Below are 19,886 nucleotides of genomic sequence, written 5' to 3'. Positions count from 1 at the left end.
AATTCAATATTAATAAACCAGTTGTTGGCATGGTACGGGTTATGTTCTTCTCATATATGTTATGATGGTATGATACTAAACCCCTCGCGGTGAGGATTGTGCCTGATATTCATATGATGAAGACATAATTTTTCAATCAGTTTAATTGAGGTTCGGAGCTGGCATGTCAGTTAACTACTAGTAGTCTGATGTTATTTATGTATTATTGTCATTCTATTTATTTTCTTTGGTTACATTTTCTGACATCAGACTCGGACTTCTCTTGAACTGAATTTTAATGTGCGTATTGTTATGCGTTTACTTTTCTGCATTGGCTAGAGATATAGGGGGAGGGTTGAGATATCACAAACATGTTTAACCCCGCCGCATTTTTTTGCCTGTCCCAAGTCAGGAGCCTCTGACCTTTGTTAGTCTTGTATAATTTTAACTTTGAGTTTCTTGTGTACAATTTGGAGTTTAGTATGAAGTTCATTATCTCTGAATCAGTATATATTTGTTTAGGGGCCAGCTGAAGGACGCCTCCGGGTGTGATAATTTCTCGTTGCATTGAAGACCTGTTGGTGACCTTCTGCTATTGTCTGCTCTATGGTCGAGTTGTTGTCTCTTTGGCACATTCCCCATTTCCATTGTCAATTTTATTGTCATGTTGTATTCCAGATGTATCATCAACGATGCTCGAATAAAAGAGGTCAAAAGGCCAAAAATAGTTCAAGGTTGAAAACATCAATTGATTGATTGATTGTTGGTTGCTTAACGTCCAGTGGCAAATATTTCATGCATATTCAGGACGGTGAAAACATCAAGAACCATAACTAATTAAAGTTTTGCATAATACAGGTACAATATTTTTGTGTGGGGTGCATGCCTTTGTTGTATTTAAAGACATTGATTTAAGGTTGCTTTTCTTTGCAACTCAATGTTGAACGTATACATGTAATTAATAACTTAACATGGTTTTCCGGTTTTCTTGTATTTACTTTCTATCACGTGAGATTGCATATTTCATTTACGATTCACTGAAGAATATTGATAACATAGATTTCTAAAAAACAAATAGAGCAGTAACGCACACTAGCAGGTGCCCTGCTGTAGTACAAACAAAATCATCTAAGCTGTACTATCCTGCCGCTTGTTTGTTCCTAAGTTTAGCAGTTTTCACTGAGAACAGACTGCCTTTGAGTATAATATGCAACGCAGGATAACATTACGCTCTCGTTTCTTTGTCAGTTCATGCGATTCGTTCAGATACTAATAACTGTATGTGTGTTCTTAATCTATATTGTCTAGGATGTTGACGAACACTTCATGTTTCCAAGACTAGAATAAAAGACATTAACACATCTCATTTAATATATTCTCTTCATAGTCACAGAGGTCCTGAACATAATCTGAATAAATGTTATTAAATTGGATAAAACATACAATTTAGTTTCAGATGTTCATTTATAAGAAACACATATATTTTCTTTAATATATATATGTTTGTTTTTTTGTCGAAGATGAAACGTTTTTACCCGAGTAAGAAAATTTACAAGTCACACTAAAATACGACTGTAATTTATGATGAATAAAAAAATACATGATTCAACATTAGTTAGATATGCTTAGAATTATCATATGATTTTAATGTTTTCTAGGGGTTATTGGTGTGAAAAGTAGGATCACTATGATTACCATCAAATGCAAACTGACAGTTCGTAACTAAGAAGTTGACCGTCATATTGACTATTTAAATTGAATACAATTTCGATAAGTTCACCATAATCTAAAAAAAGAAATAGAACCTACCTCAAAAACTTCATTTTAATGAGATATTTCTTTATAATTTAATTTGTATGTTTTGCATATTTCATTTACGATTCATTGAAGAATATTGATAAAATAGATTGATAAAAAAAAAAATTAGAGCAATAACGCATAGTAACAGGTGCCCTGCTGAAGTACAAACAAAATCATCTAAGCTGTACTATCCTGCCGATTGTTTGTTCCTGAGTTTACAAGTTTTCACTCAGAAGAGACTGCCTTTGAGTATAATATGCAACGCAGGATAACATTACGCTCTCGTTTCTTTGTCAATTCATGTGATTCGTTCAGATACTTAAAACTGTATTTGTATTCTTAATCTAAATTGCCTAGGATGTTGACAAACACTTGTTTCGTTTTGCAATAAGGTAAATTCGCAAAATGAAATGTTGATGCATTTTATTCAAGTTGTAGTTTTATACATTTTCGAAGAGTTAATGTCTTGTTTCTGTTTTGTTTTATATGCATTCTAATAGGAAAAACTGTTTATTTTTAATCTCAATTTCCTAAAAATTACCAAAAACCCTGCATGTCTGTGTATCAGTTTTGAATAGATTACAGTGAAGGTTACAAAAAAGTAGTTCCAGAAACATGATATGTTTAAGTGTAAACCAAGGGAACAATTATAAATTCGAATTCAAGTATATCAAGTACAAGATATAATAACTATATGTATATTTCTTTGAAGACATGAATTTAAATTCTACAAACCCCCGAACATTGGTAATTAATGATTGAAAATAATCCATAAGATTTTGGACCGAATATTCCCACTTTTCTTATTGATTATCTATAGATGCAAGTCAATTTTTAAACAAATATGTGTCAGTATGTTATTATATATCCTCTGATACACTTATAAAACTTGAATAGTATATACAGTGATCATTGTATCAAATAATTTTCCTTTCTGTCTTACAATTTCTGTAATTATATTGCAATCCAAATGCATTCTTTTTTGATATTAAGAATACAACTTATTAAATACTTTTTATTCAAAGTAAATTTTCTATGTCTGCTTTATAGCTTGGTCTGAGAAACCGTATACAATTCGTAGTTTTCGCCTATTTAACAAATATATTTTCATATAATGAATCGGATTGTGCATCAAAAAAAAAAAGCACCGGGAAGCATATTTTGGTTACGGCAATACATTACAATTATGTCACATGTTTTGCTTGAATCATCGAATTTAAAACCACAAACAAAGAAAAAGTACACAATTATTCATGATTTATCAATGCTTTGTTACACTGTATGGTCATTTTTTTCTAAACTTTGGTGGTATAAATAGAGCTGTTCAAAGGCGTATCATATCAGGTTGAATAAATCCAAAGTAAGTAACCATGGGAGTTTTAACTATACTGTTGGTCGCTGTTGTTGGAACTGTCTACGGATATGGCTATGGAGGCAGTTATGGTGGTGGTAGAGGCGGAGGTGGAGGAGTCATCGCTTTAGGTGGAGGCGGTGGTATTGGAGGCGTCATTGGAGGAGTAGGCGGTGCTGGAGGCCTCATTGGAGGAGGAGGTGTTGCTGGAGGTTTAATCGGAGGAGGAGGCGGATATGGAGGTTTGGTCGGTGGAGGTTAGTTACTACTAATTAATTGGGCTACTTAGTCGAGCATGTATATCATTTTTTGCAAGAATCTAAGGTAACACCATTTTCATGTTAAATTTACCTTAGATCAATTTTAGTATTTTTTTCATGCTGTTTTTGGTAATAATTATTCTAGACGAATATGTATGTGGTCTTATGAAAGAAAATTAGAAAATGTATTTAAACACATGCTATTTATAAAATAACATGATTGTCGTTGATGTTAAATCGAATCATCAAACTAGAATTCTGTTTATTTTTTTTATCGTACAATAAGACATTTCCTAATTTTTTATTTGCCTGCATATTCATATTTTATCATGCTTTCCGTCGGAGGCAAATATATAACATCTTATTTGTTATATTATAGCTGGTCGTTGGTGGTGTACCTGCCGTCCAGGTCTTTGCCGTAAAGGGGAGCTTACTTTGGACAAAAAATGCAGACTAACACCATTGTTTCCATGGCAATGGAATACCTGTTGCCAATGGTTCCCATGGTGGGTAACCAGCCGTAACTATGGAGGCGGAATCGGTGGTGTTATTGGCGGCGGTATTGGTGGTGGTATAGGTGGAGGAATCATCGGCGGTGGCATCGGTGGTGGAATCGTTGGTGGAGTTGGAGGTGGAATTGGTGGTGGATATGGTGGATATGGCAGCGGATATGGAGGTGGAAAGAAGTCATATTAAGCTGAATGGTATGTACAATTCATATTATTCATTCCTTATTTTTTGTATTTGCCACAGATATGATGTTATTGTACACAAAAGACAAATCATGTACCAAATATCTTGTTTTAATTGATTTTGTAATATATCTTAAACTATATGAAAGAGGAAAAACATATGCCAATCGCCATATGCATTACTGTTTATAATCAGAAGGTCAACATACAAGTCCATCATATTCTAAATGATTGTTGTTTGGAACAAGTTTTCAACATAAGCGTCTTATGAGGCCACGACATATTGTTTTTATTTACAAAATTGAATACCTTAAGAATATTATTAATATGCACAGAAATAAAAACTGCATCTTTCTCAAGACATTTTTTAGACTAAATTGTCTGTAAGTCAGAAATGAGCATGTGGTAGCGGAATATTTTCTGACTAGAGTATTGGAATTTTAACGAACATATGCCTTGATAAAAATACAAAGACAATTACTATTGCAATACTTGACGGCTTTGATAACATGGTTCAAAAGTGCATTAACTTATGTAGCGACATGATTTTAAGAGGCATTAAAATACCTGTTGAAACGTTTGTTAATTGTTCTCTATCATTTTGTAGGAAATCCAACAAGAATACAGTATCAGGAATTTTCTTCAATAAAATTTAGTTTGCAAATGCACTTTTTCAAGCTTTCCCTGCATAACAGGTATCTTATTGTTTACTAGTTCCACATATTATACTTGTTTTACTTTTGTTGATTAATAACTTTCCTACAGATGTTAGATGAAACTTCATACTGATGAGTTTAACTTTTCGTAACAGTCACCAAGGGTCGCTTCAATCTGACAGATAGTTTGAATCTTAAAATAATGTCTCTTAGTTTTAACTCGTTGACTTTTTTCCATCTAAACCGTTGTTACGACCCGTTGTAACGGTCATTTAAACAATGAGGAACCCATTTGATATTTAATCATACAATATAACATCGCAGGGTGTGTTTTCTATTTATATGTACCAATGCAGACTGAAAATTTTGTTTTGCCTAAAAACATCGCAATGTTATAATATCTTTAACACCGTCGAGGCGTGAATATACATCATAGACATAAGAATGATAAAAGAAATAACCACACACAAACACTTAAAAACCAGCACTTCTGTAATGCACCTTCTTATATACAGCTCCATATATACCAAAAAAAAACATTATACTCCAATCGTCTGTTTCAAATGCTCTTCAATGTTGTACTTGTTTGGCTTTATAAATATTTCGATATGAGCGTCACTGATGAGTCTTATGTAGACGAAACGCGCGTCTGGTGTACTAAATTATAATCCTGGTACTTTTGATAACTATAATCAAATATTCATCAAACATGTACTTATATATACATATATAGATTTTAACATTTCATCGAGTGTGAAACGACATTTATCCACTCGGAGACAGTGTATTTTCAAATTTTAAACGCCAGGCTTGCCGAGAGATTTACATATTTACAATGGAACTGTCGAGAGTGGACAAATATTGTATTACACGAGAATTGATGGTAGAATTTGTTTCTCTTATGAGTTTTAAAACAATACGCAGACAAACAAATTCCTTCTTTATGAATGATCTGCAGAAAGATTTGTTCCTTCTATGTGACATCATCAGGCATGGTCGTCTTTTTCATACTGTCACAATAGGAAATTCAGAGAAAAACAAGAACATTCGACGTCATAATTGGATTTTTACCAATGAAAAACTGAGATCAAACGTTGATGAAATGTTCATACAATGGGCGCAGAAAGCGATAAATTGACTAAAATTAGAGAAATGTATATACTGTATACATACCGTTTGATGAATTGCATTTGTCTGACGCACTTTTCCGAATTAACCATCACCAGGACGCTTTAAACAGAATATGTGTAAGCAAAAGATACATGAGAATACAAAGGTACATTGTATATATTTCAAACAAAATAGTTCCTTCTAATTTTCGGGTTGTTTTGTATCAGATCAACGCTCAGGAACTAAGGAGCACTGTAGAACCCTTGTTAAATGTTTCGTTAGAATTATAAAGAGCTATATACATGATATATGTGTCGTGTACTTGTTATTATTTTGTACAAGTTATTCCCTGTACAAAAAGTTGATGCCATGCTACAAGTTATTACTTGTACAAATACAATTGTATAAGTAATTACTAGTACATTGTTTTTTTTTTTAAAAAAAGATAATAACTTGTACACATTATTATTTTACCTCGGCCTATTTGAAGTTCACAACAAATCGTTTCCCTTTTAACAAATAATTCTTTACTTAGCCTAAAGGTATACACTCTCAATATGTGCGTACATTTTATATATCAAATATATGAGCTTACACCCTAGTTCTTTTGTTATACTTCGCAGTTTCTATTTTTGAAACACGTGTAAATTGAATAGATCTATTGTTACGAATAACAATGGATTTTGACAACAGGGTGTGACGAACAGGTTTTCTGGAAACCCTGCTTCTACATCCCGCAAACAAAGTCCATTGTTATTCGTTACACTAGAAATTTATTTATTCTTTAAATAGCATGAACATAAGAAATTTCTAATAGTATTCAATAGTAATAATTGTTTCAGGATAAAAAAAAAATATTTAAGAAAATTCCAATAGCGAAAAAAAGCATCTATCTTAAATATAAAAAGAATCCTTTATTTACTCCTTTGCTGAAAGTAATATTTTTTATCAAGGCCAAAGGTTGAGAGTGAATGTCATATCTCTGGCGTTGATAAATCACTATATCAACTGAATTAAAAAGTTTACTATGGTTTTATTAAATGACTTTTTATCCTTCTCCAACTTTCTAGTATTTGTTCAAGATACTTTTAAAACTACTCCCTGTTTTTATATTAAATATAGTATATGCTTTTTCAGTTACTAAGTTACAAAATGGAAAACAAGACGTTTAAAATTTGTTTGCGTCTGAAGCGCGTTTCTGGATTTACCTCCATCAGGAACGCTCAAAGTCAATCCGACACAAAAAAATAATCAAATTCATCTAAAGCCAACTTTGCCTGACTATTGAGCTTAAAATAGCCGATAATAAAAGCAAATTAAAAACAAACATAAAAAGAGAAAAGAGAAAACTACACTGAAAACCAAACAAAAAAGAAAAGAACTGCGAGAACAAAAAAATGGGAATTCCCTTCACGTCCAAAACCTACGTCAGTGACGTTGCCTTGTAATAACTATATAAAGGTACACGGACTCTGTGCAACTGTTATATAAACCTCTTAGATTTTTGGCTGGTTGAATCTATCTAAACTGTTAATAACCCTTGTCGGATCCGTTTTCGGACAGTTAGGTACGTATGTTGGCTATGGTGCTTGTGACGGCAGTTTTGGTGGCAGAGGAGGTGGAATTATTTTAGGCGGAGGAGGTGGTGGTGTAGGTATACTTGGAGGTGGCAGAGGATACAGAGGTTGGGCCAGAAGAGATAATGTTGTTGTGGTAACGACATGAAAACAGTATATATGTTGTATAAGAAACAATTATTTAATAAGATTATCCCCAGTTTCCATGTCGCAAGCTACTAGTAAATTTAAGTGTGCATGGTGAATCTGTAACAACTTTTATGCGTATAAAAGTGAGAAATTTGACGAGCCGCCAAATCAGGTTCAATCCACCATTTGTTTTCTTACAATGTCCTGTACCACGTCAGGAAAACGGCAGTTGGTGTCTTATAGTTTTTTTCTGTGTATGTTGCATTGTGTTTTCTGCTTTTTGTTGAACTTCATCGTTTCTGTTGCCTGTTGTTGTCCTCTTATACACTTTATACATGATGTGTTTCACCTCAGTTTTAGTTTGAAACCCGGATTTGTTCAAAATCAAGATACGGATTAATGGAGTAAACAACGCTGTTGACTTTGTTTTTAATTGTTTAAAATTGAGAAAAGTTTCTGCCTCATGCAAAGATCTGATTCCTAGTCCAGTTCTGGCTATACTTCTTTTTGTTCTGTTTTTTATAGTTCCTAATACATCTAATGAGACTTGGACTTTTGAGTAGTTTTGGCCTCAAGCTTATCACCGAAGAGACATTCTTGACGAAATGCAAAAGCATCGGTACCATTTATGTTTTTACACATGCTAATATCGGTTGCAATTAACATTTTATAAGTGTTTATTTCTGTAAAACACCAGTCAAACTTTTGCTACTAACATTGTTAGTAGTGAACCCTTCCATATAAAGATGCGACTTCATTATTAAAAAAACAGAACAATGTTAACTAATGTATCTTCATTTTTTGGTATGTGTTGTTCTATCTATTGTTATTATGCTTCTGCACTTGTGGAATTGTTAACTTCATTGTTCGTCTGTGATTTGGTCTGTCATTTTACTGTTATTGTTTTGTTCATAACCTATCACGGTTTTCTTCTTTTTTCGACATGGGCAAACGGAAAAGATCTTAAAAGGAAAACATATTCAGCTCTTTGATGTTTTGTATTAGACGCACACGTGTATATTGACAATGGAAAATAATGTAAAGGATTATAATCATATATACTCGATAATAATTTCAATGCTGTTACGACATGAACACAGTATAATTGCCGTCTTCTAAACAATAAATCGATAATGGTTATTCCCCATTACCATGTCCCAAGCTACAAGTAAATTTAAATGTACTAGGTCACTCTAAAACAACTGTTATGGCACACATTTTATCAATTTGAGGGTGATAGATTTATAATACGAAGCTTATCTATAATATTTGATGCATACAGCCCTATTTACATTTGATATCGAATATTTTCTCTGTAGGCCAAACTTGGTCAATTTATTACATACGGTGTCAAGCTTAACTTAATAATAAACCCATATGTATATGCTATCTGCAGCAGGTCGTTGGTGGTGTACCTGTCGTTCATGTCTTTGCCGTAAATGGGAGCTTACTTTGGACAAAAAATGCAGACTAACACTATTGTTTCCATCACAATGGAATACATTTTGTCAATGGTTCCCATGTCGGGTAACCAGCGGTAGCTATGTTTGGGGAGAAGGCAGTGGCATTGCAAGAGACTCAGGAGGAATCGGGGACAGATTAGGTTTTGGAATGGGCGGATGATTCGGTTGCGGATATTGCTGCGGTAGATTTGTTGGCCAATATGGAGAAGGACGAATATCGTATCAACCTCAAACGTCGAAATGAAGAAACATCACAGCTGTTTATGTTTTTACAAATTCTAATATCGATTAGCATTTATTTCACAAATACTTTATCTCAAACATGATATCAGGATATAATTATTCGTATATTAAAAATAAAAACAAATGTATTTGATAGAGAAGACAATATAAAAAATAAAATCGAGACCTTGATATGCATATTTTTTAGTTTGATAACATTTTATAAGTGTATATTCCCGTAACACATCAGACAAACACTTGCTACTAACTTTGATAAAAGTGAATCATGTTATATTATTAAAAAAACACCTTAACAGAATAATATGTGTTGGATTATTTTTAAGATTTTTCTTTTTTTTGTAGGAACTGGAGACAATAACAGTATAATAAAGTTCTACCAATTTACACGTTTGACACTTGTTTCCTTATTATTATGAGGCTTACATCATACATGCAGAAAGTTAACACGTTAGTTATATCCTTTAAGTTTACTTTGCGCTATATAGATGATGATCTCTCACGAAATAATTCAAAATTTGGAGACTATGTTGAACGCGACTATCCCTTTGAACTAGATATAAAGGATAGAACAAATACAGTTAATTCGGCTTAATATCTTGACTTACATCTATGAATTGACAATGAAGGTCGGTTAAATACAAAAGTTTTCGACAAAAGATAAAATTTCAGCATTCCAATTGTGAAATTTCCATTTTTTAATAACAACATTCCAGCAGCACCTGTATATTGAGTATATATCTCCCAATTGGTACAATATTTCCGTGCTTGTATTTTCTGTCATTGAAAGGGAGTTGCTGCTCACAAGGAAGGTATTAAACCAAGAGTTCCAAAATGGTGAAGTTGAAATCATCCATTTGTATGTTTTACGGACGCCATCCCAAGTTGGTTATCCGTTATGGAATAACCGTTTATCAGATGATATCGGATATGTTCCACACGTTGTATCTACAATCCCCTTGCCTTTTAATGAATATGACCTACCGAATCAGACTATCTACCTGCTTTGTTATTATGCTTTGTAATAACATAAGCAACACGACGGGTGCCACATGTGGATCAGGATATGCTTACCCATCCGGAGTACCTGATATTACCGTAAGTTGTTGGTGGGTTCGTGTTGATTAGTCTTTAGTTTTCTATGTTGTTTTCTTTGTATCAGTTTGTCTTTTTATTTTTAGCCATAGCGTTGTCATGATATTTTCTATCTATGAGTTTGACTTTCCCTCTGGTATATTTATATAAGTCTTGCTAAAAAATGTAAATAAAGTAACAGCTCAATAAACTTTTCAAACTGTTTAAAATTGTAATACACTGGTTCAAAACGTGCAATGGTTGTGGAAAAAACAGGTCTGGCTTACGCCTGGTGGTGCATCTTAAAAACGGATGTTTTCATGTTTCCGGTATTTGATTATATTATACAGACCAAAAGTTATCATACATAATGTAAAGAAAAAAAAATCAATCATTTCCGCAAAGTTGCTGTCATACAATTGTATAAGGTGTATTTTAGCAGGCATTTACTAAATATAAAAAAGTATTGGCTATTTTCAATCAAGAAATTTATTCAGATGCTCTAGTTGAAATTTGCGATACATACTAAAATAAATTGTATTGGTCGGAATGTTTGCAAAGTTTCAATCCAGATGTCCTCATTGAAATCCTCTTTCGTGTTTCAATAGGATACACAAAATTGTATAAACGCAAAGAATTAAATACATGTTCCGGACCATATGAGTATTTGGACCACACGTGTATTTTTTCGAAGATATGAATTTTCATCATCCAACTTAAAAGACTGTCGTCAAGTACTTTAAATAAAAAATAGCTATTCGAACAGACCTTCTATGTTTTTGTGATTCTTTGATAGGTATTTCACTTGACCCTTATATTTCGTCTTTTCGTACTGTGATTTTTTATGTTATAAAGTCAACCTGTAGCTTTGATATATAGAAATGATAGAATCTAAAGCGAGATAATATATCAAATACTCTTGCTTTGTACGTTTTAAAGACAAAATCTACACCTCAAACACACCCTAACATAAAAAGATGCACTCAATTTTCTCTTTTCGATACAATTATTACCCATTTTTGGGTTTTTTTTCTTGAGTCACATAATGGAAGGGCAGACTCAAAAATTACTGAACTAATAGATTGATGTGTTATCCGTCTTTCATTTTGGTCTTTTGTGGATAGTTTTCTCATTGGCAATCATACCATCTTCTTTTTTATGTTTGGTATTTTTTTTTTTAAATCATTTTTTACATCCAACTTGATATATACCCATGTCGTCGACTTGATATCTAAAAGAGGGACGAAAGATACCAAAGGGACAGTCAAACTCATAAATCTAAAACAAACTGACAACGCCATGGCTAAAAATGAAAAAGACAAACAAACAACAGCACATCCGACACAACATAGAAAACTAAAGAATAAACAACACGAACCTCACCAAAAAACTAGGGGTGATCTCAGGTGCTCCGGAAGGGTAAGCAAATCCTGCTCCACATGCGGCACCCGTCGTGTTGCTTATGTGATAAAAAATCCGGTAAATGGTCTAATTCGGTAGGTCACATTCATGAAAGGGAAGGTGATTGTAGTTACGACGTAAGGAACATATCCGATATCATTTGTGAAACAGTTATTCCATAACGGTCAACCAACTCGTGATGGCGTCCGTAAAATTTACGAAGGGATGATTTCAACTTCACCATTTGGAACTCTTGGTTTAATAGCTTCCTTGTGAGAAGCAACCCTCTATGAAGAAAATCATAATAGGAAATGCAAGCAGGGGAATATCGTATCAATTGGGAGATATATACCCCGATATATAATATATAAAGATATATAATTGTTCTGCATTACTGTGTTATAGATAGATTGAAAACTTATGCAAATGGTGTTTTTAAAATAAAACATTTCGTGATTGAGAAGAAAATTGTGTTATTTGTTTCTATTAACTTTTAAATTTTTTGTAACTATAGTAAACATTACAGTAGGTATTTATCGCCTTTTCTGACAAAGATTTTCAATTTTTTTTTATTTCTATTTCAACTGGGTTACCACCTGGATAATAATCTCTCTGGTGAGCTGATTTACAGATTTCATCTGTATACCACTCTGGTTGATATTTGATTGACGTCCATTATCACTGAACAAGCATACATTTTGCTTAGGGACCATTTGAAGCACGCCTCCACAAAAGAACAAAATGACACATAAATTAACAACAAAATGCCCCGTCATGACAATATAAAACAATTCAAACGAGAAAACTAACAGCGATATGGGACTGTATTGGAGACCAGTTGCTGTCCTTCTATTGTTGTCTGCTCTTTGGTCGAGTTGTTGTTTTTTGATATATTCCACATTTTTATTCTCAGTTTCAATACTATGATAATGTACAAGATAAAAAGGTTGTAAAGGACCATGCGAATTGTAAAGGTTGTACCATTATGTATAAATGTTGGGGGAACATTGATATAATATAATAGTCAGAAACAGTTATTGTGTGGTTTGACAAAACATGATTGCATAACTCTTTCTTTGTTTGATAATTGAGAGCATAAAATCATATAATTTTCATATGACATTACTTGCATTATGCTTAAAGTGATGCATAATATGTCTGCCTTGAAAGTTGTCACTGAATTATGAAATCGGAGATCTGCCAGTTTTGGCCTTACCTTGAATGTCAAGATTTTTCAAGAGAGCAACTATTACATATGGTTTACATTTTAATGAACAAGACAATTTGTATATTCACTGATCATTGAAATTATTTTGATCTTTTAAATAGTTAGGCTTATCCTATTTTTTAAGCTTTCTCGTGTCTAGGTCAACGTTGATCAGAGTGAACCATATAGGCAAATGATCTGAACTTGCATATTGTATAGAACATATCCAGCATATTATGTTCAAGCTTTATTAACCAAGTAAAGATATCGTAACCAACAAAACGATACAGAAATACCAAACAGTCGGGCATGTAAGAACCTCATGCCAAACGTGTCAATTGGTATAAACTTTGTTTTATACTGTTATCGTCTTTCATTATGGTACAAATAAAAAAGAAAATCATAATAATAATCCAACACACATTATTATGTTGTGTTTTAAATAATAGAGTCACCTCTTTGTATAAAAGGGTTCACTGCTAACAAAGGTATTAGCAAGTGTTTGACTGATGTGTTACAGAAATACACACTATTATTAAACCAATAATAAAATATACATATCAAGGGTCTCGATTTCTTCTTTATATTGTCTTTTGTCATCTTGAATTTATATGTTTATCTTTATTTTCCATAATCGAATAATTGGATCCTGATATCATAAAATTGAGAATGGAAATGGGGAATGTGTCAAAGAGACAACAACCCCATCATAGAGCAGACAACAGCACAAGGTCACCAACAAGTCCTCAATGCAGCGAAAAATTCCCACATCCGGAGTTGTCCTTCAGCTGCTACTAATTCAGTGATAATGAACGCCATATTAAACTCCAAATTGTACACAAGAAACTAGAAGTTAAAATAATACAAGACTAACAAAGGCCAGAGGCTTTTAACTTGGGCCAGGCGCAATAATGCGGTGTTATTAAACATGTTTGTGAGATCTCAACCCTCCCCCTATACTTCTAGTCAATGTAGAAAAGTAAACGCATAACAATACGCACACTAAAATACAGTTCAAAATAAGTCCTAGTCTGATGTCAGAAGATGTAACCAAAGAGATAAAAACATAAACGGTCCCGATGTTTCTGCATTTCGACAATCAATATCTCTTCCGTGATGCTTGAGGACAAAATATTTTAAAATCAAACTATTATCAGAAAAAAAGGAGAACTTATAAACAAGATATAATCATTGGATTGAGGAAATAGTAAAATCACAATAATACTGAACTCAGAGGAGAATCCAATAGGAAAGTCCATAATCACATGGCAAAATTAAATGACAAAACACTTCAAAAACGTGCTGTATAAAATGTGTCGGTTTAAGATACATATTTTCCATACTTTTCTTAATCCATATACTGGTAAAGATGGAGACGGCTGATATATATTTGTACAATCTCTTGATGTTAGTTTCTTAAATATTCTTCTTATACATGTTATAGTGATGTTTTAATTAAAACAAAAATTGATCATCCAAACATCCAAAAATTTAATACCAGATAAATGTCATTTTATAATTTCTTATAAATTTGAATGAAAATATAACACAAAAAAAAAACCATTCAACTTCAAAATATTTTACAGTTAATGTCTATCCATGGTGTGATCGTTAAGAGTAGAGTCATATTACAAACTTTAAGTATATCCTGGTATCCATCAAATGTGACTAAGTCGGAGAATAAATAATGTAAACCAAAGAACCCAAACAATCATATCTTTTACATTTTAAAACATGACAACTAACTATAGAGACAATAATATATTAGTTTTTATAAATGTGTTTTCAAAATGACATGTGATACACAAATGGTTAAAATGATATTGCATGATTTGTACACAGTTAAGCTGAACATCATTGATGACAACCATATAATACTACGTCAAATGAATACTTTATACTAAATTATTGATTTAAAGAGAGTATTTCACACCGCGTTAGAAGCGAACCTGTTTTTGGAACAGTTTTATGTCAAGAACGCCAAAAACTTTGAACGAAGAACAGTTACAAAATCATACATGTATCCGTATATACTCTCCTCCACGAGTTAAGCATCACGCAATTATATTTTAAAATATCTTGTTTGTCCTAAATGGATAATTATAGTAAAAATATACTTTGTACTAAAACTGTTACCAATACAACAAATGTAGTTCCATAAAAGCGTGAGGTATGGCTAACCGCAAAATCAGGTGCAACCCAACATTGTTTTTATAAAATATCATGTAGCAACTCAGGAAAATGGCAGTTGTTTTCTTATAGTTTGTGTTTGTGTGTGTTGCGTTGTCTGTTTTTGTTTTTTGTTGCACTTCAGTGTTTCTGTTGTTTCGTTATTTTCCTCTTACAGTTTATTTGTTTACCCCATGTTTTGTTTGTATCCCTGATATATTTTTTTCTCAATCGAACTATCAATTTGTAACCGCAGTATACTTCACTTGCCTTAAAATTTATTAAGAAACATGTTTTTCACGTTTTTCACGTTCTTGTTTAAAAGAGAAACAGTGCACGTTTATGGGATCTTAAGCTAGAAAACAAACACTAATTACTCTAGAGTAGTATGTTAAAAGGCATCGGATCAACGCATTCGGCCTTACCGCTACTGGAAAATAATTCAGGAATACAATCTTTAACCAATGACTGCACGCTTGGTGTAGATCTTATTTATGTTACCTCACACACAACGATACTACGGAGACATGCTGAAACATCAAAGCATTGCTTATTTTAATAATCCTGCATAGGCTGATAACTAGGCTTTCTTTTTAAGATAATGCGATACTTTATTGCGCACGAACAGTATGTACCATTCTCTATTGTTTTTCAATTTATTTTTTTCTGAACCCATTGTATGAAACATAAATCAACGTGCGGTGCATTTGAACTCAATTCTTCATCTGTAAAAATCCGATTATGACGTCAAATTTTCTTGTTTTTCTCTGAATTTCCTATTGTGACAGCATGAAAAAAGGTGTCCATGTCTGATGGTGTCACATAGAAAGAACACATCTTTTTTGCAGATCATTGAACAAAAAAGGAATAAGTGTGCCTGCGTATTGGTTTAAAACTCATAAGAGAAATAGATTCTACAGTTAAATCTCGTGTACTTCGATATTTTTTCACTCTCGACAGTTTAAATATTTGAGGGGAGCCTTGCGTTTTAAATGTTGAAATTTAACTGTCTCCGAGCAGATAAATATCGTTACACACTCGATGACGTGTTAGAATCTATATATATATTTAAGTACTATATGTTTGACGATTATCTGACACAGAAGATTTGAGTATTTTTATTTGTATATATTCAGCTGTTATAAGATAGTGCATTACAAAATTGCGGATGTTTAAGAGTGTGTGTGGTTATTTCTTCTATTTATAGTGTTTTGTTTTATTATTCTTTTGTCTATGCTGGATATTCATACCTCAACGAGGACACGTAGATAAAGATATAACAACATTGCGATGCGTATAGTCAAAACCCTTTTTCAGTCTATATTGGTACATGTAAATAGAAAAATATATCCAGCAATGCTATATTGTATAATTAAATATCACATGGGTTCCTCGTTGTTTAAATGGCCGTTAAAATGAGTCGTAACAGTGGTTTTGATTGAAAAAAGTTAAAGAGTTAAAACTAAGGGACATAATTCGCAGTTTCAAACTAACTGTCAGATAAAATCGACCCCTGGTGACCATTAAGAAAAGTTTCGTGCATCAGGATGAAGTTTCATTTAACATCTGTAGGAAAGTTATTAGTCAACAAAAGTGAAAACAAATATAATACGTGCAACTGGTGATAATTAACAACCCGTAATACAGATAACGCTTGACAAAGTGATTAGGCAAACTAAATTTTATTGCTGAAAATTCCATATACTGTATTCTTCGTTGGGTGTCCTACAAAAAGAAAGAGACAAATAACTAGGTTTCAACAAGTATTTGACTGGCTGCTAAATCATGTCGTTACATAAGCTAATGCACCTCTAAACCAAGTTAACTATGAGGTCAAGAGTTGCATATTTGTTTCTGCTCAAGCATATGTGTGTTAAAGCTTTAATACCGTTCTCCGAAGATATTCCACTACCACATGCTTATTTATCACAGACAATTTCGTATACAAATTGTCCCTTAGAAAGATGCAGTTCTTATTTTTGTGCATTTTAACGCGTGAAAGCTAAATATAAACACTATGTCCTGGTTTAGAAAACACGTATCATTTTAACATTCGATATAGAAACACAACGTATAACAATCATATAACTACGATCATCACGTGTCACATTTTTCCAAAGATTTGTGTTATCAAAGGCGTGAATAAAAAGCGTTAACAGATATAATAAATCGAGTCTTGTATGCGCAATATTCTGTTTTGTTGTTGTGTTATGTTAAAATAAATGATTTTAAGAGAAAAAAAAAACTGACCCACAATTTTTTGATACCTTACGACGTTGTCCCTTTTATTTCTATACACATTACAGATAATATATTATATGTCACGTTTAAAAAAAAGTTCCAATCTCTTTAAATTTCTTTTTTTGGAAAGTTTAGTTAGACGTTAATATTAGAGACTTGCTCCAAACAACAATCATTTATAACAAATCAAAACTTTCATTTGCCGTAAATACATTCAATGGTATTTTCAAATCATAAATGTTTTTTGAAAAAAAGTTGTATGTTGACCTTCCGATTCTAAACAGTTATGCGCACTTCTGCTTTCCCTCTTTAATATAGATTAAGATAAGTCAACAATATAATTGAATACTAGATATTAGTACGTGACTTGTCTTTTGTGTACAATAACTTCATATCTGTAACAAATGAAAAAAAATATATATGATATGAATGAATAATCTGTATAATTTGTAATGTACATACCATTCAGCTTAATATGACTTTTTTCCACCACCGATTCCTAATCCTAATCCACCACCGCTTCCACCTCCTAATCCACCACCGATTCCACCACCGATGATGCCACCACCGCCGATGATTCCTCCGCCGATGCCACCACCAATACCGCCGCCAATACCACCGCCAATTCCAATTCCGTAGTTACGGCTGGTTACCCACCATGGGAACCATTGGCAACATGTATTCCATTGCCATGGGAACAATGGTGTTAGTCTGCATTTTTTGTCCAAAGTAAGCTCCCCTTTACGGCAAAGACCTGGACGGCAGGTACACCACCAACGACCAGCTATAATGTAACAAAATAGTTTATAGGTTTGCCTGAGACAGAAACTCTGATAAAATATGACAATGTATACCGATGTAAAAAAGGAGATGTCTTATCAATGCCTATGATACAATTATCCACCAAATGCTTAATGAAATAGGTGTAAGTAAGTGTAGGTAACCGTGGAGCTAAAAAAAAACCTTTATTATATATTCGACTATAAACAGACATAAACAATTTGATACAATTTGAAACATTCAAATTTGTGTAAAAATGTTGAATATAAGTCTGCGATATTTTATACACACTGCACGATTCAGGATAAAAAATAACAGAATGTTAGTTTGATCATTCCATTTAGCATGAACGACGAAAATGATGTTGTATAATATGCATGCGTTCAAAATTTTTTTTTTTTTACTTTTCTTTCGTAATACCACATACTCGGGTATTATAGATATCATCAAAAAGACATGAAAACAGAACTTAAACTCACCTAAGGTAAGCTTAACTTAGAAATAGTGTTACTTTAGTTTCTTGTAAAACATAATATGCATGATCGACTAAAGAGCCAATCATTATCATTCACTAACCTCCTCTGACCCAACCTCCATATCCGCCTCCTCCTCCGATTAAACCTCCAGCACCACCTCCTCCAACAATTAAACCTCCAACAACACCTCCTCCTCCAATGAGCCCCCCTGCACCGCCTCCTCCCCCTATAAGACCTCCAGCACCACCGCCTCCGCCTAGAGCGATGACTCCCCCACCTCCACCTCTGCCTCTACCACCACCATAACTGCCTCCATAGCCATATCCGTAGACAGTTCCAACAACAGCGACCAACAGTATAGTTAAAACTCCCATGGTTACTTACTTTGGATTTCTTCAACCTGATATGATACGCCTTTGAGCAGCTCTATTTATACTACCAATGTTTGAAAAAAAATGACCATGCATTGTAATAAACCACTGATAAATTATGAATAATTATGCACTTTTCTTTTGTTTGTGGTTTTAAATTCGATGATTAAAGCAAACAATGTGACAGAATTGTAATTTATTGCCGTAACCAACATCTATTTCCAGGTTTGTTTTTATGTTGCACAATACGATTCATTAAAAGCACTTTTTTAATAGGCGACAACTACGAATTGTGAACGGTTTTATCAGAACGAACTACAAAATAGCACAGTTTCTTAGACAAAAAAAGTTAATTTGAATAAGATGCATTTCATAAATTGTATTCCAGATTTAGAAAAAGAACGCATTTGAATTGCAATGGGAAAACAGAAATATGAAAGATAGAAAGGAAAGTCATGTGATACATACAGTGACCACTGTCAACTATCACAGTTTGGTATGTTTTACAGAGGACAGAGGACTTCATAAGGACACTCATTTATTACATTCTATTATTCTGAAAAGTGAGAGTATTCCAACCAAAATAAACATATTTTAGATTGTAAATCCTCATCTTTTTGTTTTCATTTTTACTAAATTGCCTGGTCTATATGCCTGTTTTGTATTTTTTTTAACACGACGTGGCTATGTACTTATACATTCCGTCATTGTTTCATATTACTATGGTAAATGAATGTATTCTGATCCTTCATGTTTGCTTATGTGCTATGTCTATATGCCTTTTAGAGCTTTTGCGTTACATGTTCACTTGTGTTTATAGTGGTTAAGGTTATAATACAATGTTCACCTATTATGTTTGTGTGCTTTGTTCACACATCGTTGTCAATTAAATTGAATTTTATGCAACTGT

General features: G+C 33.0%; 2 protein-coding genes across 2 annotated transcripts; one reads left to right on the top strand and one right to left on the bottom strand.

Annotated features, from left to right (window-relative positions):
• The first annotated feature begins 3,140 nt into the window (after nucleotides 1-3,140).
• Nucleotides 3,141-4,748, top strand: LOC143051448 (uncharacterized). Its single transcript, XM_076224340.1, has 3 exons — nucleotides 3,141-3,387; nucleotides 3,770-4,094; nucleotides 4,690-4,748. Exons 1-2 carry the CDS (start codon nucleotides 3,150-3,152, stop codon nucleotides 4,084-4,086), a joined length of 555 nt encoding a protein of 184 aa, XP_076080455.1. The 5' UTR covers nucleotides 3,141-3,149; the 3' UTR covers nucleotides 4,087-4,094; nucleotides 4,690-4,748.
• Nucleotides 4,749-16,774: 12,026 nt separating this feature from the next.
• On the bottom strand, nucleotides 16,775-18,988 carry LOC143051447 (uncharacterized). Its single transcript, XM_076224338.1, has 3 exons — nucleotides 18,706-18,988; nucleotides 17,812-18,133; nucleotides 16,775-16,833 (listed from the first exon to the last, which is right to left on the bottom strand). The coding sequence occupies exons 1-2, from the start codon at nucleotides 18,977-18,979 to the stop codon at nucleotides 17,820-17,822; spliced, it is 588 nt and encodes a 195-aa protein (XP_076080453.1). The 5' UTR covers nucleotides 18,980-18,988; the 3' UTR covers nucleotides 16,775-16,833; nucleotides 17,812-17,819.
• Nucleotides 18,989-19,886: the final 898 nt, after the last annotated feature.

The sequence above is a fragment of the Mytilus galloprovincialis genome, chromosome 11 (genome assembly GCF_965363235.1).
Source record: "Mytilus galloprovincialis chromosome 11, xbMytGall1.hap1.1, whole genome shotgun sequence".
Lineage (NCBI taxonomy): Eukaryota > Metazoa > Mollusca > Bivalvia > Mytilida > Mytilidae > Mytilus > Mytilus galloprovincialis.
This window is presented reverse-complemented; position numbering and strand designations above follow the sequence as displayed.